Here is a 24,858-nt window from a genome sequence, read left to right on the forward strand (position 1 = left end):
CATAAGGGATAAGTCATAATTAAACTTTTATTACTAATTCACGGCTTTTAAACTCTTCCTTTGTGTTAATTTTAGGCTTTATTTCCTGAATGAAAAGTGCCTCCAGTGTCATTAAATGATATTCTGACCACGGCAGTATATTTATGCTCTTTGATACGGGTTAAAAGATGTCGGGTAGTCTGCCCCACATAACACGATAGACATCGTGAACATGTTATTTTGTACACTAAACCACTTTGCATAGGCTTTGCCACAGGTGATTTCAATGATGGTAGAACTGATTTTCTTTTCTTAATTGTAGAGACAATTTTGCATGGTGCATTGATGCGTTTTAACGAGCGTTCAAATTTCTCCGTCACCTTCCCTCGATATTGAAGAAAAACAAGTTTTTTCTCGGCTTCATCGTCGTTACTTTCTTCTACCGTAGGTGGTTTTGGTCGGTATATCTTTTCCAGGGTCTTCTCGATAATTTCTTCGTAAAACGATGGGGGGTACTGGTTATTCTCAAGGAGAGATTTTGCGTTTAAGAGACTTTGATGAAAATTCTCCCAGGTACTACATGCGTAATGAATCCTATACATCAGACCGGTTACTACGGAACGTTTATACTTTATGGGAGCTAGCGAATGGAAATTCATTGTTAATCCTGTGTCACTAGCTTTCCTATACCACGTTGATGTGAAATTCTCGCCTCTGTGTATGATTCGCATGTCCAGAAATGGAATACTGCCTTTTTGTTCTCTTTCCACGGTAAACTTTAGGTTGGGATGGAAGTTGTTTATTTCCATAAGTTTGTCATTAATTTGTTCTCTATTGATATCTCTCAGGATATCATCCATGTACTGGGAGTATAGCTTTGCGTCGTGTTTTATACGTGTGTCAAACTTGCTAAGCCAGCCATTAGGAGCTGGCAGAGTTCCCATCGCTAATCCGTCCTTTTGTCTGTAGTAACCATCATGTGTTAGGAGCAACACATCACGACTGCACATGTTTGCTAGTTGAACGTCCAAATGACTCGTAAATACCTTAAAGAAAATGATTTGCTAGCTTCTCCTTTTGATAAGGGTGTAGGCATTTGCTTAATGAAAACTGATACATATGGCTGATACATATACATGCGGCTCGGAAATTTAATATGCGTGGAATATTTCTTTTCAGAAGGTGCAAGAGAATTAGATCACACAAAACCATCTATGAGAGAATAACACCATTGAATATAAATAATTTTTTTTTTGTTTTTTTAATCAAAAACAAAAATAATATCAAGCAAAAAAGTTTTTTTTACAAAAAAAATAGTTATGGTGGTTTTGATGTGATTTATAACAAAAATTAGCTATTAATTGTCTTGGTTACTCAGTAAAAACACACTTATTAATCGAGAATATTGCATTATGGCACATTTTTGGTATACAACATCATACGCATGGAACGCAATTTGTAAATTAGGGGAATGAATCGGGATGCCGGGTAAGAAAATAATTAAGTAAGGCAGGACTGATAACGCATGCTGCTAGTAATCATAACAAGGTAATCATCACCAAAATGCTTGCCCAAGGCAAAGAGGGTAATTTCCTAAGGGTATGCACGTTTTGGTTGGCCCTCACAAGTTTATGTCCTCATGGATCATAATATTGTGAATGGTTTCCAAGGCATGACCCAGATCTCTTCATGCTTGAATTACATACTCATATCCTCTATTCACGGGGTACATTTCACAACTAATTATACATTTACCTATCACTTGTAATTAATGATTAATTATTTAGTTTATTAACTATATACTTATTTAATAATTTATTCTCATGCATGAAGGATATTGTTTCTCTTCCACTTCAATCATGAAGGTACACTGCACTTCACTATAAACCGATAATCACATATGGTGTCTTCTGCACCCAATAAACATGTGTTATCAATAATCATGAGCTAAAGGTGGAATGCACAAGCTGGTCCAGTATTGGCCCAGCATGTGTTACCACAATAATAATATCAGGATTCATAAAAGGGTGTGCCTCACCGTAATGATAATAAGTGATAATAATATCAAGTAATAATATGATACGCAAGCCTCACACACGCATCTGTCCAAATGTTATATGGCTGATGTAGGAAGCCCGACATCCCCAAATTTCCCCAAATTAGTGTGGGTATTGGAGGAAAAAGTCAGTAGATAGATAGATGTGCATATTTTACATGGCTAGCCTCACAAATATCGAGGGATATACCCTGTCTATTATTTCCAGGAGGGGCCATGGCGTAGATGGAGAGTCCTAGAGTTATTAATGCTCATTTTGAGCTACGCAGACCCAATTAGAGCCCGCGCTCTACTAGACAACTCCCGGCAACATCCAACGGCCCACACAGTGTGCCATCTTCCCAATTTCCCTCACATGGCTTGGGTTAACCCGGGGCTATGGTAACATTCACTCGCCCATGTTGAATCGCCGTCAAGAGGAATCGAACCCCGGTCTCCCGCACAGATTCTGAGAGCTATAACCACTAATCTACGGCGTCATTAAGAGTACCGGCTTTTATGCGTCAACAACATACATACATACAAAGGAGCCTAGATACACGTAAAACTGTACAAAAGCAAATAACAGTCTATAGCCAAAATAAACACAAAGTCATAATACTTGACATATATAAAATCCATATTACGACAGGACCTAGTCTAGCAATTATAATACAATAAATAACAAAGATCCCTCTGTAAATTTAAATGGATCGAATGTCCCACTACCTAGGCACGTCATTGAGGTTGGCCATTTTAGAACACCACTGTGTTAACACTTTATTGGGAAGATGGATATATCGACGATAACAGTCGCTGGACCACCTGCCTAAGATCTTAATGGCAGAGTCTGGAATACTGCAAGATGCTGCGGCAGAGGCCCCACCAATCCTAAAGCTATGCGTATTGAGATCGGGCCCATTTACACTAATTTTTACAAAGGCAGAAACTAACTTCTTAGTAACAAATTCGCCGTTGGAGAGAACAAATCAAGGACCCTGATGAGTACCTCGGTACGCAAAAAATTGTAAGAAAGCTTTGACAGGACACAAATCACCCTTAATCCTTCCAAACCTAATTTGAAATGTTTTCCTAAAGGGATCTGTTTTAGAACTTTTGATAGTCATATAAAGAGTATTGTTGCAAGGTGAGAAGCTAAACTCGGATGGGGACAAGTGAATATTGCGATCAAAATTGGTTATGGAAGGGCAAACATATTCCGAAACTCTTAACAGACCAAAGAAGGCAAACAAAATAAGGCATCGCCACATAGCTTTTTCACAAAATGAAAAACATGAATTGTTGATAAATCTTAGCGTTTCGTGTAGGTGGGAGGGCGTGATTGGCAGTCTCTGGCTGCTTACAACATTCTCAGTTCGCCGAATACCCCTCATGACGTAGTACAATTTTCCCATGTCAGATATCTTTTCGGAAAATCCACAGATTAGACTTTGGTACTGTGTCCTGCACAAGTACACCTTAATAGTAGCATATTTGACCCGCGTTGACATAAAAGTGACATAAAGCTGAAGGTGGGATTCAATGAGCGGAAACATCCGGATAGAGGCGTGGTGGCAAAACATTCTGTAGGATGAGAGTCCAGAACGGTAGGTAAGTCGGGTGTTTGGCGATAAAGCAGCATCGAAGAGGTAATTCATTGTCACACTAAGCATTCGGAGATTGACGAGGGAATAGGAGTAGGAAGCTCTTCGGCGTATGGGCACTGCTCTTTGAACTTTGCAACCTGTAAACGCGAAAGTAGGTCTGCATAATTATTAGAAGTGCCACAAATGTGGCGCATCAGCAAATTTATGTTGTGATTTGCCGTAAAATAAAACAACAAGCGAACAAGTTTCATGATGTGCTCACATTTGCACGAACCTGTACTCCATATGCGGAGAATGGTCTCGTTGTCTGTAAAAATGATAACCTGGGTCAGGGTGGCCACAAGTCATGGAATTTCTGGAAATCATGGAAAAGTCATGGAATTTTATTTGGTCTGGAAAAAGTCATGGAAAACAGGATTTTCATGAAAAAGTCATGAAAAAGTCATGGAACTTTTTTTCCTTGACAACCTAAGTTTTTGACTGGCTAAATATTTTTGCAGTTTATATTTTGTAGCATAAATTTCAAGAAAACTTAATTTCAATTTTTTGAACAGTTTCATTGTCAAGCTTTGTTGCAATATAACATAGTTGTGTTTGGTTTTATTATAGTATAAATTTGTTTTATTATACATTATGTCATGTGACTGCTTAGTTTACAAGCAATGATAACTTATGTAATCTGTGTGGTAAAATCGTTTTCAATCAATGTTTCTTCTAAGGAAGGGAGTCCTAGCATAGTTTTAGCTTTTAGCATGGGACAGGAATATATTAACTTATTAACATTGATGTTGAGGAGGTCCAGAATTGATTGCCAGTTGACATGGTGAACACAGGCACAGCTGTAAAGGCTATTTTGCGGTCAAAAGAGATAACAGATGAGGTAAAACATCAGTTCCGAAAAGATTCTGTGGTTTTTCTAACTAATCTGATATTGAAGCTACAAGAGAGAAGTCCCTTGAAGTATCTTATCGTTCGATACTCCTCCTCATTATCACCAGTCAAGAAAGCTACAAGTCAGTTTATATCTCTGGTTGAAAAGCTTCATCAGGTTGATCATGTGTTGCCTTCTGTAGCAGATTCGACAAAAGAAGAGCTTAAGAAATTCTGGTCATCGCTCGACGCACCTACTAAGGAAGAGTTTGTGCAATTTGATTTCAGCAAATCAAGAGTGGATGAATTCCTAAGGCCGTATTTCAAAGATCAAAAAGCGTTATAGGCCATCTGTAAAGTGATCCTCACATTATCACACATTCAATCTGCTGTTGAACGGGGATTTAGTATCAATAAAGAACTGTTGATTGAGAATCTTTAAGAGAAATGTATTGTTAGCCAAAGAGTTGTATATGACCACCTACAATCATCCAATGTGGATTTGCATGAGTATCAATTGAGTAATGGTCTGTTGAAAAGTTGTAAAGCTGCCAGACAAAGATACGGAACACATCTGGAAGACCAAAAAAGAAAAGTCAACAAAGACAAGAAATCAAACAAAAGAAAATCAATAACAGACGAAATCAACAATGTTAAAAACTATAAGAAAAGATTAATCTCATCCATCAATGCACTGAACACGGATATTGAAAAACTCTGCTACGAAGTTGAGGAATCTGAGAACATGGATTTTTTAGTTAAAGCAAATGCTTTTAGAAGGAAGGTCACCGAAAAGAAAGCTAACATAGCCGATCTAGATAAAGCTGTGGAGAAGCTAACGAAGGATCTTCGGAAAGAGAAGTAACGTCAATGCTCACAGACTCTATATAGGATATTAGTTGATATTTGTTGTTTTTCTAGTCTATTTTTTTTCTAAAGTTCTGATTTTATATGAATATTCTGTATGAATATATATGTTCTTTATATTTTGACACGATTTTGTTATTTTTCATCATGTAGAAAAAAGTACTTGTACTTTTTTCGGCAAAGTTGTTCTCTAAATAATGAAATTTATGGTTTGTTTAATAATTAATTAATTTAGGGGTTTAATTTTTCTTAACGGTTTTAGTCATGGAAAAGTCATGGAATTTCTTTTACCAAATTCTGTGGCCACCCTGCTGGGTATCAGACCACTTCTCACTCCACGAATGTACTGCTATAACAACCACAAGCAATTCAAGAAAGGTAATGCTGTAATTGTTGGTGTTGTAAAAAGGGATGGAAAACCATTTCCCATTGTAAAAACAGCCTAAACCACTCATGGAAGCATCTGTAAACATGTTTAAACTTTCTGATGTGAGGAATGATGTTTGGATGACCGCCATCCCATTCCAACTGGGTAAAAAATTCAGCCACCACTCAATGTCCTTGCGGGATTCCGATGTAACGGAGATGTGATGGTAAAGGCTACTTACAGTAGTAGAAAGGTCAATTAACCTGCGCAAAAAAATGCGACCACATTTGACAACTTTGCATGCAAAAGACAACATTCCTATGAGTGATAGTAGCTCCTTTTTTGTGCATTTTTTCTTTCCTTTCCACACTCTTAGCAAGGACAAAATAACATCAAATTTGTCCTGAGGTAAACGTATAACGAATTCAGTGGTATCAATTTCAATGCCTAAATAGGTCAGGACGCAGGTTGGACCAACAATTTTTTCCGGGGTTAAAGGAACTCCTGGCAGTTAAAGACCTGCTGAATTAAATTAATGATATTTTGGCAGGCGGCTTTTGAGGAATTACATGTAGCCGAATGGCAGCAAGGTACTGAAGAATCCAGTGAAGTAGGTCCGCAAAGTGATTAAACGTAAACGGTGACGACCGTCCACTGAGGGGAAGAACAACATCAAAAAAATATCTTCCCTGCCATTTGTAACCAAGGAGGTACCAGTCATCCGGGTGAACTGGGCATAACCGGAAGGCATGTTTGATATCCAGTTTAGCTAGAAAGCAGACTCGGCCAAGTTCACGTACCATATCAATGGCATCGTCAAATGATGAATATGTAACTGAATAAGAGTCCTTAGAAATGCCATCGTTAACCGAGAATCCTTGTAGTGATGAGGGGTCTAAAATTACCCGGATGGAACCATCTTTTTTAGGTGCTGCACCCAATGGGGAGCAATGAAAACTAGGAAGAGGAGGGCAATCAAAAGGGCCAACTGTATGCCCTCTATTCAACTCTTTTAAAATAGCCTCATCAACTTTGCTTGCATGTTCCATAGAGGATTTGTTGTTGGAAGTTGATGGGAAAAGTTGTCCATGTTGGTACCCAAGTTTAAACCCATGGCTAAAGCCAGAAAGGATAAAGTTGACTAAGACCCGATTGGGATGTGAAACTAATAATTTGCCCAATAATAAGACATTTACAGGAGTGAAAACAAAGGACTTAATCGGAAAAAAAATATTGGGTACTTGGCTGAGAGGGCCTAAATGAGCAACGGTGCCCTGGGTGGTGTTTAGAGCAATGGGGGCACTTGTGTGGAAAGGGACATGTATTGGAACATGACATGCCTCTATTGAACTGCCAGCACACCCTGAGAGTTGATGGAAATCGGACCTGGGAAAGCTGCTTGCGGGAAGATGCTGGGAAGCATTCCGAAACGCGGGGCCTAACCCACCTGCACTGGAAGACCGGGGGCAATTCGTAGCAAAATGTCCTTGCTGACCACAACTAAAACATACGTAAGAAGTTCTTGTGGAGGTGGAGGAGGTGTACAACTTAGTTAACAATGGAGCCCCTCTCAAGTGTTGGGTAACGAGCAAATCGTCAAGTTGGTCCCATCTCCGCAGAGAATCATTAGCTAACTGCAGCCAATGCAGTTTGTTGAAGGCACACACAGCGGAGAAGACATATTGGTTGGCAAACTAGAGTTTAATAGGTGACCAGCTGTGTGGCAAGATGGGGATAAAAATAAATAAGGCTAGGTAGATAGTTGCTCCATGCCAGGCACCAGGAGGCAAAGTCCTTAATCCTAGACCTACCCGAGACATTCCTGCTTAGCGAGAGTCGGGGGACTCCATCTGCAGTTCTGACATTGAGATCGTACTCACCATCATCGTCAGGGACAAACGACGAATTTAGGGATGGTGGAAGGAGTAGTTCTAAATTAACATACTCCAAACGCTTAATTTTCTCCAAAACAGCCTTAGGTACTGCGGGCAGCGAAGGTACAGAACATTGGGCCTGGGGGATGTGAGAAGACAACAAAGGGGCCTCAATGCGCACAGCTTCATCTGTAAGCTGAGGAACCACAACAGCATTCGCGCCATCTTGATCAAGAATTGGGTCCAAAGAGCCGGCAGGCCGAACACAAGAGCGCGAGGAAAACAAAGATGGCGCAGTGTAATGGTGCCCCAAATACGTGGTTGGTACAGTTTCAAATTATGTAATTGGTTAGCCTCTACTTGGCTACGAATTTCCGTGCGGACAAAATCAAATAGGTCCTTTTTCAAATTGTCAAAAGTTGTATTTTTTCGTTTGAACAGGACTCTTTTATTCAAGGCTTTATGAACTTTAGACGAAGGTATGGTTTTGTGCAAAGGAATTTCCTCACCAGAGGCATTGCTGATGTTGGCATCGTCAGAGGATAATTCAGTGACCACGTGTTGCTGGGGAAGGTCGCTATCTCCAATACGTGTTGCACTGGTAAAATGAGCCATCAAAAGCTCAACAATATTCAGAAGAGATTTCCCTCTTGTGTGGATGTTCAAGGAGTTGGCCAGTAGGAGGAGCGCTTCCTTGCCCATAGAGGCCCACTGCTCAGCTGTGCGCATGTGAAACTCTGTTTCAAACACAGGAGTGTCAAAAAACTGCTTATCAGACTGTGGTGTGGATGAGCAGCATGGTTGTTCACTGGGCGTGTCTGTTGCTGGTGCTTTAGTGCCTTTTTGAAGAGGTTGTTTATTTTTAGGTGCCATAGTGTTGCTGTCCAGGATATCTGTTGAACAAGAGCTTCAAATCTGAGGAGCTTTAATCCCCAACAACCTCAGTTCTTTATGGCTAAAATTTGACTGACCCATGTGTCATGTATTTATTGACTTGTATTATTAAGCAAGGCAAAACAGATGCATGTTGACCTGGGGCAACTGAGACAATGCTCTAAGCAGATATAATCCAACATGGCTACCTATTAACTGAATCAGAAGTGCCTTATTCTTAACCTTACTTGAGGTACAGTACTAGGTCAGAGCCAGAGTGGTATCTATCATTATACAGGACAGCTAGAAGGTATACTGAAGTCACCACAATTAACATGAGCTAAATATTCATTTAGCTCCATTTTTCGCTAAAATAGTTATAATATAAGTAAAAAACAAGTATTATTATTGTTTTTCCAAGCAGAACCTATCCTGCAAGTAACACTTCTTCCAACACCCCCTTCACTGCCCAACATATCACCTAAGCTTAATCTCACCTTTGCAACGCTTGCATACAAACTGAATGTCAGCTATTAAACTTCCGCCAATACTACTGCACTTCTTATGTACCTAATGCTTGCAAGTCTGACAAAAAAGTGAGTTACTACCAACCCCTTTCCTGCAAACGCCACAAGGCCACTTTCCAACTACAAGGTCACACTTGGCTGCAATGCTACTAATCATGACTTTAGACTTTGCTGTGTACACCACCGTTTTACACTAAATTCATCTCTAAGTGAATCATTAATCCTGACACGACTTCTAGCATTGCTGACATAGACTGTACCATCGTAACTAGCCACTCATCCACACCTAATTTTCTCATAGCCCACCAAATAACTTTACGTGGCACCCTATCAAAAGCTTTCTCTAAATCTACAAAGGCAAAATAGAGATTCTTTTTCTTTCCTAAATACAGTACTGGAATCAGGACACCTAACATATTGGATCGTGTATCATGCGCGTCGCGCACAATTCACGATGCTGTCGCGATAGTAAAATTTTTTAGCATCGTGAAAGTCGTGATTCATTGTGGGGTCGACTTTCGCGATGCATCGTGGCTTTCGTGATCCATATCGCGACCATCATAATACATCTTTAAACATTATAAAAATCACGTAATTAATGTCATGAGAGAACAACGCAATTAAATATGAATATATTTGTTTTTCGTTTGTTTTTAAATGAAAAATATTTTCGTTAGCCGCCCGACCCTAACTTTCACGATAAAAAAAATAATAGAAATATCAACAAACAAACATTTTCTTATCCCATCTCGTGAAAAAAAATATTATGAATGTCGTAACACCCTCCTTCGTTATGATTATGTTTAATATTATGTTGCTTGCTAAAATCTTAAATTTCTTAGTCGATATCATTTAGGAAAAATAATTAATATCATTAAATCTTTTTCAATGATATTTGAAAAATAATTAAAACAACGTAAAATACGCATGTCGTAACACCCTCCTCCGTTATGAATATAAATAAAAAATTTTAATGTCACGAAAGACTTTAAATATTGTCAACTAAACTATAGTCTGTGAAAGTATTTGCACTTAAATTTTAATTTTCTTATAAGACTGCGCAAAAAGCATTGAAAGAACACTTAACTTTTTTATTAAAATAAATTTTGTGTTTTATTATTTTAAATGGGAAAATAATAACTTGCTGTATAAATTTCAAAACAGCCTAAGTATAACCTGCTGTATATCTTTCAAAACAACGCAGGTATATTCTGTATAACTTTCGAAACAGCACAAGAATAATTCTTGCTGCATAACTTTTGAAAACAAGTTTTTTAACATGAGAGATGTTACTTCTGGTGCAGTGGCGTGCGCATACAACAATGACGCCACAAGAAATCCCTGATCATCCAAGACTTGTGGGGAAAGTCCTTACCATACCATGCCTAGCCATGCCCTGCAGGATAAAGTCCCTAATAAGTAATGACGTCATCAAAGTATGCAGAATAGGAGCTCCAAAAATATTCTAGCGCATGGGAATTTCCCTAATGATACTAATATTCATCAAAAATTAACGCATGCGCAGTAAAGACACGCTAGATCGAGCAGAATGAAATCCTCATCATCATCATCATCATCATCATTCTCAGCTTAACGTCCATTTCCATGCTAGCATGGGTTGGACGGGGTATATTAATGACCCTCTTCCAATCTGATCTAGACTGTGTTAGATCTAAACAACAAACAAAAAATTCTATATACAGTACAGTCCAGATATAAGCGTACGCGTACGTTCAAGTTTCACACCTTTTTCTCGGAGGCGGTAGTTGTTTGTCTTTTATTCTTATTAATTATCTTGCGAGTCTTGTAAGTCACTAACTTGCGCGTAATAAACAAAAGATTATTGAAGAAAGAATAGCTTATTATAACTGCGCGTAACTATTGTTAAATAGTGTTAACATAACTATTCCCAATAGCACAATTGCAAATGTTATCAACTCTATCAATGTGATACGAAGAGCCATTGTTTAATAGTTTTACTAAATAAAAGTTTTGCGTGGAAACTAAATAAACTAGCGAGAAGGTCTTGTTGGTTGTACGGGTTAAATAAAGCTTTTAAGCGATAGAAATTAAATAAAAACGGCGATAGAAATGTTTTTTTAGATCGAATTTTAAAAGTTTAAAAACGAAAAACAGCTATAGAAAAGTTTTTTTAGATCGCATTTTAAAAGTTTAAAAACGAAAAGCGGCGATAGAAATGTTTGTTAACGTAGGGTTTTTCCGTTTGCGTTGCTAAACGTTGCTTTTTATAAAAAGAACTTTTAAAAGTTTTGCATGTTAAAAAATATGTTTCGACGATAAAGAAATATTACTAAAAGTTTTAAAAGTAGCATTAGTTTTTTTTAAAAATATTTAGATCATTGGATTTGTTGTTTTTTAAAAGAGCTTGTGTTTTTAAATAAATCGAGATTAAAATCGCGTTACTATAATTAGCTTCGTTCTTAAAAAATATAAAAATTCAATGGCCTTCGCGTTTAATTTATTCTCGAGCAGAATATTGTTTTTAAACAATGTTTTTTGCTATGTTTTTGTTTTTAACACCAAGCAATTATTTTCACGCAATTTGAAAGGAACTCACTATCCTATTTTTTTTTAATGAAAGCAATTATTTTTGCAAGTTGAGCGTACACGTACGCTTACATCTGGACTGTACTGTAATAAAGAGAGAATGAATTCATACACAGTCAAAGAAAACATGTGTAATAAGGCTGTTGGGTAGGATCCCTATATGCTCTACCATATACCAGACTGACTCAAGAAGCAAGTCGTGTTTCAGGGTTGTTGGTGAGGAGCCCCTAATTCTGAGGTATGTGCCGGATTGATTTGTCACCCAGGATATGTGCAAAAGGGTTTCTGAAGATGGGCCTGAACTACTCTCCGCCTATCGCCGGAGGAAATCCGAAAAGGCCAAAATTAAGGAGGTTCTTCTTCCAATAGCCTGGCATCCGGATATGGCAACGATTGGTGCTTTTCAGAGGATGAAAAGTAAGGTCTCAAAAAGTATTGGGGGTTGACCTGAAACGTTATCTTACAGCAAATGCTGCAAGATAATAATACTAATAAAAATGTGTATAAACTGTCAATATAGCTTAAAAAGTATGATTTTCATGACCTTCCTTACTACCATTGGTCTCTCCCTACCACTTGTAACCCTAGCATGCATACAGGAGGAAGGGTCTAATGAACGGAGAATTAAGGATTTGGAGACTCGTCTGGACTTGCTAATAAATGAATGAGCATTGTGACGACTGTGAAAGGGTACTCGATGCATATGACAAATGTACCTGTGGTCGGAGTTTCGTGGTAGGTGGTAAAATGTTATGCTGGTACTGCTATCATGAATATATCACATATAATGGGGGCGGCTGTACATGTACGATGACATAATTCTCTGCAGTCATTCAAAATATACAATAAAGAAGATGCTGAAATTTGAGAATGAGCTTGTCAATCCAAAACTATTCTACAATTTTGCTGCTACGTTTACAGACATTAACGATATCAATGCGGAATACTTGACAGATGACGGATGCTATTCCCGCCAATGGGGGTAAGGACAAACGATATATAGTGGGGTATCATACACGGGACCTTGTTGTAGCTTTGAGGGTAAAGACGCTGAAAATCTGGTCCGCGCATGGGGTGACACGGCACAATGCTACAGCGTCACAGGCAATGAGCCTAGATTTCGAGGAATACTCTGATTGGATCGCAAAATATCGTCAAATATGGTCAAAGGCCGAAGAGTTTATCTTTGAAAAATTAACGACACAGCCTGTGAAAAAGACCATTGCGTGAACGCCAAACTCCGGTACCACAATGCTCTACCATATACCAGACTGACTCAAGAAGCAAGTCGTGTTTCAGGGTTGTTGGTGAGGAGCCCCTAATTCTGAGGTAAGTGCCGGATTGATTTGTCACCCAGGATATGTGCAAAAGGGTTTCTGAAGATGGGCCTGAACTACTCTCCGCCTATCGCCGGAGGAAATCCGAAAAGGCCAAAATTAAGGAGGTTCTTCTTCCAATAGCCTGGCATCCGGATATGGCAACGATTGGTGCTTTTCAGAGGATGAAAAGTAAGGTCTCAAAAAGTATTGGGGGTTGACCTGAAACGTTATCTTACAGCAAATGCTGCAAGATAATAATACTAATAAAAATGTGTATAAACTGTCAATATAGCTTAAAAAGTATGATTTTCATGACCTTCCTTACTACCATTGGTCTCTCCCTACCACTTGTAACCCTAGCATGCATACAGGAGGAAGGGTCTAATGAACGGAGAATTAAGGATTTGGAGACTCGTCTGGACTTGCTAATAAATGAATGAGCATTGTGACGACTGTGAAAGGGTACTCGATGCATATGACAAATGTACCTGTGGTCGGAGTTTCGTGGTAGGTGGTAAAATGTTATGCTGGTACTGCTATCATGAATATATCACATATAATGGGGGCGGCTGTACATGTACGATGACATAATTCTCTGCAGTCATTCAAAATATACAATAAAGAAGATGCTGAAATTTGAGAATGAGCTTGTCAATCCAAAACTATTCTACAATTTTGCTGCTACGTTTACAGACATTAACGATATCAATGCGGAATACTTGACAGATGACGGATGCTATTCCCGCCAATGGGGGTAAGGACAAACGATATATAGTGGGGTATCATACACGGGACCTTGTTGTAGCTTTGAGGGTAAAGACGCTGAAAATCTGGTCCGCGCATGGGGTGACACGGCACAATGCTACAGCGTCACAGGCAATGAGCCTAGATTTCGAGGAATACTCTGATTGGATCGCAAAATATCGTCAAATATGGTCAAAGGCCGAAGAGTTTATCTTTGAAAAATTAACGACACAGCCTGTGAAAAAGACCATTGCGTGAACGCCAAACTCCGGTACCACAATGCTCTACCATATACCAGACTGACTCAAGAAGCAAGTCGTGTTTCAGGGTTGTTGGTGAGGAGCCCCTAATTCTGAGGTAAGTGCCGGATTGATTTGTCACCCAGGATATGTGCAAAAGGGTTTCTGAAGATGGGCCTGAACTACTCTCCGCCTATCGCCGGAGGAAATCCGAAAAGGCCAAAATTAAGGAGGTTCTTCTTCCAATAGCCTGGCATCCGGATATGGCAACGATTGGTGCTTTTCAGAGGATGAAAAGTAAGGTCTCAAAAAGTATTGGGGGTTGACCTGAAACGTTATCTTACAGCAAATGCTGCAAGATAATAATACTAATAAAAATGTGTATAAACTGTCAATATAGCTTAAAAAGTATGATTTTCATGACCTTCCTTACTACCATTGGTCTCTCCCTACCACTTGTAACCCTAGCATGCATACAGGAGGAAGGGTCTAATGAACGGAGAATTAAGGATTTGGAGACTCGTCTGGACTTGCTAATAAATGAATGAGCATTGTGACGACTGTGAAAGGGTACTCGATGCATATGACAAATGTACCTGTGGTCGGAGTTTCGTGGTAGGTGGTAAAATGTTATGCTGGTACTGCTATCATGAATATATCACATATAATGGGGGCGGCTGTACATGTACGATGACATAATTCTCTGCAGTCATTCAAAATATACAATAAAGAAGATGCTGAAATTTGAGAATGAGCTTGTCAATCCAAAACTATTCTACAATTTTGCTGATACGTTTACAGACATTAACGATATCAATGCGGAATACTTGACAGATGACGGATGCTATTCCCGCCAATGGGGGTAAGGACAAACGATATATAGTGGGGTATCATACACGGGACCTTGTTGTAGCTTTGAGGGTAAAGACGCTGAAAATCTGGTCCGCGCATGGGGTGACACGGCACAATGCTACAGCGTCACAGGCAATGAGCCTAGATTTCGAGGAATACTCTGATTGGATCGCAAAATATCGTCAAATATGGTCAAAGGCCGAAGAGTTTATCTTTGAAAAATTAACGACACAGCCTGTGAAAAAGACCATTGCGTGAACGCCAAACTCCGGTACCACAAGGACACAATTACCACCAAATTCCATGGTATGCTGATACCCTATGATGAACCTGCCAGGTCAGTGCAATCTTGGCCATTTCATCGGTATATGTACAAGGTAAAAACCACTACCCCCAGGTACACATCATAGGATGTCGGTACAAGGACTTTAGGAAGGAGTGGTTGCTATGCGAGGACTAGAAAAAAACATATATTTTATAGGCCCATTAGACCTATAAAATATTGGGCTTTCTTGAGAATGACAAATACATCATGTGTTTTTTTAATACCTTTGGAGGTATTTGGGCAGCTGTATTCGCTACATACGGTTGTCATACTCTCTATTTCTCCTAAAATTAAGGCCTTTATTCAGGTGGGGACTCTACATAGTGCTTGCACATTGCACAGATTGAAGCTTTTTTAAAATTTTGTCTTTCCCCTCCCCCCTACCCTTGGCAGCTAGTTGGGCTCCCTCCTGTTCGTTGATAGCATTCATGATCCTATTAAACCTCTGCTGCATTTGTCCCTTCAACAGCATATACCTTTCCTTTTCACGGCTAATTAGACTATACTCATGGTCGCTGATTATACAATTTTCCATTGATTTGCTTATTAGGTCAACGATGGAGTTTAATTTGGCCTCCACAAGCAGTCTTATCCCCTCATGTTTTTTTGACTTAACACGCAACGACTTGCCCTATTCCGGCGGCAATCACGAGTTCCCCCATGGCACAAGCCAAGGGTACCCCCATACCTGAGGCCATAGCTCCTATCCCAAACACCAACGTGATTACACTTACGCCAAGCAGACCATGGTCGCACATACTGATCCATGTGTTGTGCATCTTGAATTTTTTCGTCAATCTATTCCTCTCCTTTATTTAATCCCGGAGATATTGTTCTATTTCATCAATCTTCTTGAGCCTAAAAACCTGTCCCTCATCCTGATCAGAGCCTTGCGCGTGTGCACTCGGCAAACTTGGGTAAAGTTTGCTATTATCACTCATTCTTTTATTCTACCAGCAAATGCATTGTGATGTCAAAAATGTATCATTTTTCTCGTGATGGTAGAAGTCCGTTAGCATGAACTCAAGAAGTTCAGTAGACCTCTTTAAGGGAAGGTATACAGGGTTATCAAAAGTCCAGGTTAACATATTCCCCCAAGCGTTCAATTCTTTGGTGGGAAGCAAGGCCAGAACCTTGGATTTTTTGCCATTAAGGAGGCAGTTGTTTTTATCCAATTGTGGACAAATAAGTCTTAATTTTTGGTATATATCAGTTCTATATATGGTATTGTAGTCACCCTTCGTATAATATTTTTTTGTGGGGTCATAGGTTAATCCTAAAAGCTCTTGAAATTGCCTATCGATCGCGACTGTGTAGCCGTCACTGACACAGAGTCTACAATATGCATTTTTCAATACAAACAGTTTGATCTGATCTTCTGCGTGGCTGTTGACAATAGCCGTGATGTCCTTGGTTTTGTACAGGCTATTCATGATCTCAATCCTTGTAACCCTCTGATCACCTTCCATATAGTGATATTGTTGTTGCTATATAAGTTCAGCCATCCAGGCCTGATACTGATAGATTTTAGAGCAATACGGGTGTCCTGCCCCAGGTAGTCCTTGAATATAATAGGCTTATAGATATCTGTAATATACAGTTGATTCATCCTTTGTTTTAAAACAAAGATGAATATATACCAATACAATCCGAGAGCCAAGTACAGGTCCAACAGGGGCGAATGGCCCCTTGGTGTAAACAACCTGGAACATCAGGACCTGTACGTGAGCACGGAGTCTCATATTTCCGTGGCATTCCCGGAGTTTACCAAATGTGCCATCAAGGTCCCAACAACCTATCTCAATGACCCTGTTACTGTTAATTAGAAAGGGCAGGCACTAGAGTACTGGATTATACAGGTTAATTTCGCTACCCATTGCGCAACAATGGCTCTGGGCATAAGCACATGATGGGCTCCGTACCACTCATCAACAGCATTTTTAAATTCCATGTCTACTACCACATGCGTCGCATCCTTGCCAGGATGAAGGTACCCATGCCTTTTGACGATGGGTTTTCTCAATATCTCAATCCCTACTCAACCTCTGGATACGCCCAGGTCTGCCGCGAATACGGTGCAGACCCTAACGCCTTGTACAAATTCAAAGCTGTCATGTCATCGTTGACAGATGGTAGGTGGTGGCCCCAGGCCGATGGGGACTGTGCCAAGTTTATCATGCCCACAAGCCAAGGTCTGACGTCAGAGGGCCTGACCAAGCTGAGTGAGAGTATTCTCGTCTACGTAGTCCTGTTGCTTGGATCCCAGGCAGGTACCAAGCCATCTCTCATCGGGTCCAATGCAGATAACTACACAGCAAGGCAAATTCTAGTACAGAAATTTGAAGCTATGGTCCAAAGGCAAGAAAATGTAAGCCATGACATCACTGAATTTCGGAAGGTACTCCAGTATGCCAGGACTCCGGTGAACTTCGCTGTAATGCATCATGTGTACATGCTGCCCAGTGGCATGAATTTACGTATGGGAAGGATAGTAGGGTATAACAACAACATCCTCATAGCACCCGCAACTGCGATGATTCCTATCCAGCTTGACCTAAATAACAGACCTATTGTGCGTCATGCCACACCTCCTATACCTACCCTACCCCCAAAGCATGCCACGCCTCCTATACCCCCAGGCATACCATGCCATCCAAGCATATAACACCTATTACATCCCCTATGCATACTCCCGATCATACTATACAGACCATACCACCTCCCGGGCCTACAACAACAACAACATCGTCTTCCATACCCGAATAACCCCCACCAAACCAACACAAGGATACCAAATCCTCATTAATCACCATAGGGGTAGGTATAATCCTTGCCTATATTTGGTTTAAAAAATGAGGCTTATTTAATGTATAGCACAACAAATCCAACGGCGGCAGCGGCTGCCATGTACAGATGCTTAGCTGCATATGTAACGATAGTTGAAACTACTTTCAGAAGGAACGAGACTACCGTGCTGATGACTCCAGGCAATGCGGCACCTGCTTTACCTGCCAGATATTTCAGCAAGTTTCCGAGCCTTTCAAGTTGCTTTTGTACGAACCCTTTTTCACCACCCGCTGCGGCACTTCCTCCTACGGCACCCCAGCGCTTCCCCTCGTAACAGAGGGTATGATGGTGGAAATTAGTAGACAGCAGCAGAGACCACACTTGCAATGGTAAGACCTTGCTCCTTGAAGAGTATCTTCAATTTTTCAAGCAGAGTTGTATCATCCCCAGAGATCTTCAACAGCGTATCCTTAATATGTCTCAGTTGGCCATAAATATCACGGTTAAGCTCCTTCACTTTCTCCTGCAAAACACCTCTTTCTTCCTTCATCCTTTTAATACCCCTCTCAAGCTTTTAAATGGCTTCATTCGAGCCTTCATGGATCTGACCAACAGCATCTACCTGATTACCTATCCTTTTGATGCTATCCTCCAAATTTCTAATATTTACTTTTAATATTCCCCTGGTAGGTTTGAAGTTCATGATCAAGTCCCTTTAATTCACGTTCAGTGAATTTGCCTGAGAATGAAGTATCCTCTGTAAGGGTTCCCACATCGGAGAATGGCGTTTTCTCCGTAAGGGTCTCAACATCATGCATAATTCTCCTGATATTATTAATGGTTTTCGTCTGATTTATCTCACCGGGATCCTCCTCACCCTCATTAACAATAGTATCAACCTCCATTGCAAGCTTCCGGACTACCTCCGCCTTGTTGGCATGGTGACAAACGTCCTGAAACCAAAGTCACGTATGGGGCCTGCTCCCAAATTACTTATAATGGACCTGGGGCTTCGTAAGCCTACACCCCTTGCCTTGTATATTTTTTCGGTAATATCTTCACCTTTATAAAAAAGACATTTTCCCTCCGTGCGAAAATTTTCATAGGGGATTACATAGACCTCCACCGATTCCATCCTTTTCTAATTTGGTCATATAATGCATCGACCCTGTGAACCAGCAACTGCCTACCCGTATCAATACCCTTTATGGTATGTTGTTGCTGCCCCGATGTTGGAAGTTGCTGTGTCCCGGGGAGTTGCGTCGATTGCCGGGTATCCTCTTTGTCACCCTTATCGTCTTCATCACGCTTACCAATATCCTTCTCGGGTGTGAATACTGGATTATCGGCCATCCTTTATTTACAAGGTGTCTGTGCCCTGGAATTCAAGGCAGGTATCTGCACACTGCTTACATTTCATATCAGCGGCGTTTGTATCAATGAGGTTACTTACCAACTTATCCATGCCCGAGGCCATGAATCGATAACTATCAATAAACCTAATCTCAATCTTCTTATACTTCTCGCCATCACCATATTCTATACCTCCAAGGGGTACCTAAATTTTCACGTTGAAAGAGATGTACTTCTCGGTGTTTTCAGCAATGCAGCCAATGTCCTGGGTGCCGTACTTCTCACCCAGTTCTGGTATGAACAGATGGGCGTCATACCCGACAAGTTGTGGAATATCACGGGTATGTGGCTAGGTATCTTGTATTTGAGATTACAGCTGTTATGCGCTGCACCCCTATATAACCCTGTATAGTGGCAATTGTCCCGAACTTTGCGTTTATTCTCACAGTCATCGAAGGGCTTTCAACAGATATGACATTTCGATGCCTCGTCATGTTCTCTTTTTAGGGCCTCCGTTAGAGGCAGCATGTCCTGCTGAGGGTAGGCATAGTATAGTCTTTTGACCTCGTCCTCCAGATGGTTGACGAACCGGGTGACAATCCTTGTCGCTGTACACCGTTAGGGGATCCGGTACATCCTGATAGGCAAATGTGCTCTAGGTACACCATCCAGATGGTACGTGCTTGCTCAGCTTTTTAGTCTTATTGGCATCCTCTTCCATTGGTATTAATAACCTTTCAAAGTCGGCATATATTGCAAAGGGCACCTTGAATTGTTTCTGGCTATCTCTGTAGTATAGCCATTTTCCGGCCTCCGTTGGCATTGTAATTTTAACAGCCCCGTGGTCTATGCAATATCTATAATGCTTATCCCTCGATTCGGCTATGGGAAAGCCTTGTAGGCAGTTTAGGCAGAAGTGCATTGCATACCTATTATTTAAGATCTCTTTGCCCAGGAGCCTCGATAAACTTTTGACAGCTGTATAGTGAGTCTTTATCATCTGCGATAAGCAATAGGGTCACCACCTTGGTACGTTCGTTGTGCATTGATCGACGTAGGATGTTGATCTTTTTTTCCATTATGTATAGGACATTTACTGCAATCCCCTTGTTGTTCTCCTTAAACTTATATGCTTTTGATGCTTGTCGGAAACTCTATACCCTCCCAATTGTATAGGCCTGCGTAGGGTTTCAGCTTGCCTATTCTTTGTGAGTCTTTTTCAATCTCCTCACGATGCAGGGATGCTATAACAGCACATTTGAAGCACTCCTCATCTTCATTTTTTGGATTAGTAATTGCCTATTTCGAAGCTATCCATTTAGGTAGTTTAATGTACGATGAGCCTCTTGTTAGTTTCAATTTATGGAAATCTACATCAAGGTGTAGTATTCGACCGATTGTAAAGTCACTTTTTGGGAATGCAGGGTTTTCCACATGTGTTTTAACTTGGGCAAACATTGTATTCAGCATATCATCTACGTTGCTACCCTGGAATACAGAGGCCATATTACTATGGAAGGCCTTATTCGCCTCCTCATAGTCTTTTGTCCCCTCTATTGGCTTCCTCCAATGTATCCATAGTGACAGCTGTATCTTTGCCGACCCCATATCTTTTACCTGCCCCTCAACCAGGATTTTCACGTTTGGTTGCACCATCCCTATATACCCGTCGTCGTCCACTCCTCCTATACCGGGAATGGGGAAACTTCGTAAGGTCCTATGGTGAGCATGCTTCTTGGGGGTCTAAAATCTTGCCCTGGCTGTTCATGTATATAGTCCTCGTTAACCTCCTGTTCGACCTCATCATGCAGGGTAGGTCTTGTATATGCTACCCTGCGATAGAACTCCATCACCCCGCGTTTGAATTTTGCATACTTACACATGACCCTTTCTTTTATAGGCTTGACAGCATCGGCTAGCCAGTTGTACCATTTCTGCATCTTATCCCTTGCAACGGAACAATTTTTTGACAGTTCATGTTTCTTGAAGACGTCTATCTCAGATAGGGGCAATACCCAGTTGTACCATTCCCCGATTTTACCCCCGATATTTGGATGGGTCTTAGTCATCCCTGTTTCTCAAAGATATCCATATCCCCGGTACTATGGGCTTAGCCGGTTGTTTAGGCAGCCTCCAAGCATATTGCGGTACATCCCCTGTTGGTTTATCTGGAAGCCTTTTAGGTGGCCTCGGGGTGTATTGTGGTACATTCAATAAGCTAATTAATTCGGCTTTACGTAGCCTATAATACCCTGTTAAACCACGACCTTTTGCAATATCACGTAATTGTTTTACACTTTTTGATTCCATTCTCTCTTTATTTTATACAATTTTTTTGTTTGTCGGAGATTTTCATTCTGCTCGACCTAGCGTGTCTTTACTGCGCATGTGTTGATTTTTTGAATATCAGGGAATTTCAACTTTGACTCATTTTTTGTATGATAGGGACTTAACCTTGATATGCATGACTAAGCACCGCATGATGGGGATCTGTTGTGACGTCATTGCGCGCATGCGACTGCGCCAGAAGAAACATTTTCCTATCTCTACTTGCAAGTATTTTTATCTTTTCACCTTGAGTACTAGTTACATTTTTTTAGTGAGACAAATTATTATTATTTTTCCTTCGCAAATTAAAAATATAAACTGCGTGCGTTATGCAAAAATACATAGAAAATGGTTGTTTTAACACCCTCCTCCGTTGTTGTTTTTTTTATTATTATTTTTTTTGTTGTTGTTTCGACCATACATTCTTATTTTTCCATGAACTTTCATTAACTCGGACATTTGCTAATTTAACATTCGCTAATACAAGCAAAACATACATAGAAAAATATGCTTGTCGTAACACCCTCCTCCGTTGTTATTTTTTATTTTGTTGTTGTTCCGACCACTTATGCATTCTCGATAAAATTATTTTTATTTCGCCGACCCACAGACCATAAACTACTTTCTACTTCGCCCGTAAAACAAGTAATTAAGTTGGAGTCACCTTATTTTAAAAATCCAATTTCTAATAAAAATACAAGATGCAAAAGAATTTTTCAATTTAAAAAAACAAAACAAAGACACAAGATTAGCTATACACATCTATTGTTTAATATTTTTAATGTTATTCACAATCCATCGCGACAATCACGATTAATAGTGACGATCGCGATAGCATCGTTATTTTTTTATGCATCGCGACTATCGCGAAACTCTTCGTTAACATTTTTTTATCGCGAATCGTTTGTGTCGCGCATAATACGCGCTCACGATGTTAGGTGTCCTGATTCCAGTACTGTACTTTTCCTGAAGCTGTCTGAGTAATAATATTGCATCTGTAGTATCCGTAAAATTAAAGATGTTATCCAGATAAGAAGATTGAATTGGATGGGGCACTTGGAAAGAATGGAGGGGGATAATTGGGTAAGAAAGTGTAGAGACTTGATAGTTCCTGGGGAAAAGCCCAGAGGCAGACCGAGGACTTGGCAGGAGGTTATAAGGACAGACTTGATACAGAGGAAGTTGAGTTTAGATCTAACATAGTCTAGATCAGATTGGAAGAGGGTCATTAATATACCCTGTCCAACTCATGCTAGCATGGAAAACGGACGTTAAGCCGAGTATGATAATGATGATGATGATGACGATGTGTGAAATTTGGATTCCCCACCCACAAATCTACCAAAGTACAAATTTTCAGTGCAATATCTTTCACATGCCAGAAGTTATTCAGATTTAAGTATCACTGAGGTCGTTACTAAGGAAATCGTTAGGAGAAAATAGCTGAAATCAGCAAAATTTCAATGTCCAATATCCCTAGAAATACTAAGTTCCTGGAAATAAAACTTAGCATGGATGTTCATCTCCATAAAGAGAACCTACATGACAAATTTTGTTAATTTTGGGGATGGTGGGTTAAATGGAGCTGATGACTTGACATCAAATCAAAAAGAATAAAAAGTTTAATAAATATTTAATTTTTTATTCTTTTTAATTTGAATAATCTAATAATTTCTTGATTTATTTTGCTAAAACTGCTTATATTTATCTTTAATCATTTTTTTGTGTGTCACAGGCAACACACTTACAAACACACCTAGAGTTTTAGTAATCAGGTCGACAATGTAATAAGGATTGCTAAAGTGACTATTGTAAGATCTTTGTGATGATTGAAACGTTCATGATGCGACAACATCATGGATTATGGTAATCGAACATGATACATTGTGTGTTTGATTTACAATATGTTGGAACGATAACATTGCAATGCAATAGAGTGTAATTTTTCTTCTTTTCATCAATGTTCAAAATTGATTATTGCTATCCAAATAAAAAAAGAACGTTGGAAAGATATCTGGATCTACGTTCTGAAAACTCTACAACTCAATGGCTTGAACAAGAAAAGAACTGTGTGATGGGGATAAGCAACTTGATGTTGAGTGTATAATATTGATATAACCATATAACTGTACTGTCCAGAAATCCAATTTGTAACTTGTAAAATTGTGATTTACGTTGTAACTTATATGTGCTTTGGTCTGACGGAGCTGTAAAGGCGAAAAAGTTACCAAAAATGTTGCATTTTCTCTTTTGAAATTCCGTAGTAGATGAAAGGTTGAGATCTTGACAATTTATATTCTTACATACAGATATATAGTAAAAATTAGTGACAAATAGGCTGCCCTTTTTAACACAAAATAAATGGATGCTTTGTCTTAGAAACACAGATCCAAGTATAAATTATGCCTACTGTTAAGACCAGGGTTGAATAATCTAAAAATTTGGTTATAGAGTGAAGCCGTCATGGGGAGATATGATGGAAGATCTCGATGGAAGTATGTTTTTTGAAAATAGTAGTAGAGACTTATTTAAAGGAGAACTAACGAGAAAGCTATAGACATATGTTTTTTGTAAGAAAAGAAAACGACCATATAACGAAAACAACATGGTGTCAATATTTTAAAATGTTTATTTTTTAAAAAAATTTTAAAAAAAAATTCTGTCCAAATTGCATTCTTAAAAAGCCATAATTACATTAATGGTTGCTGCCATTATCAGACAAAAGCCAAATTGGTTTTAGTACGGATGAAGTTTTGTTTACTTGTTTTTTCCGAGCGATATAAATTTATCACAATCACACTAATTAAGGGTTATTCACTACTGAGAAGACTTTACAGTTTTTTTGGGATTGTCTAAAAATATTTGTGCGTTCTTTTCGGAACCTTACGAAATACTTTATCTCTTTAAACGACAGCCATACTAAGTGCTTCCTTTCAAATAAAAAATTTAAAAGAAGTAAAAGAACATATAGAAAAAACCTTGATACGAAAACTAAACAAAGTAACTTACTGTACAATGTTTTTTAAGGTGAAACAAACTACAAAAGTACCAGCGTAATTATACATAATTACTTTAATACAGAAGCCATATAACGAAAGATTGAGTCATCTATAACAATGAAACTAATATTTTATTTCTACAAACGATATTTATCCTGAAACATGAAAATTAACCTAACAAAATCATATAACAATTATGACTAACACTGAAAATAAATATCTCGAAATCTAAGGGCCACAAATATAAATAAAATTACACAGTTCATATTTACACTATTATAATAAACAAATTATCCCAGCTTGGTAATCATTATTAATCGTTAGTGCTCCTTTAAATTTGCCTTG

At 39.3% G+C, this 24,858-nt stretch overlaps 1 protein-coding gene across 3 annotated transcripts in view; it reads left to right on the plus strand.

The window, feature by feature from the left end:
• The window catches only part of LOC130612265 (eukaryotic translation initiation factor 3 subunit G-like), a 46,127-nt gene that overhangs the window by 655 nt on the left and 20,614 nt on the right, over positions 1-24,858 (plus strand). For all 3 annotated transcript variants that reach the window (XM_057433571.1, XM_057433570.1, XM_057433569.1), the window contains exon 2: positions 23,966-24,009. In XM_057433571.1, coding sequence (XP_057289554.1) covers positions 23,966-24,009 — 44 coding nt within the window. The remainder of the gene's footprint in view (positions 1-23,965; positions 24,010-24,858) is intronic.

The sequence above is a fragment of the Hydractinia symbiolongicarpus genome, chromosome 10 (genome assembly GCF_029227915.1).
Source record: "Hydractinia symbiolongicarpus strain clone_291-10 chromosome 10, HSymV2.1, whole genome shotgun sequence".
NCBI lineage: Eukaryota > Metazoa > Cnidaria > Hydrozoa > Anthoathecata > Hydractiniidae > Hydractinia > Hydractinia symbiolongicarpus.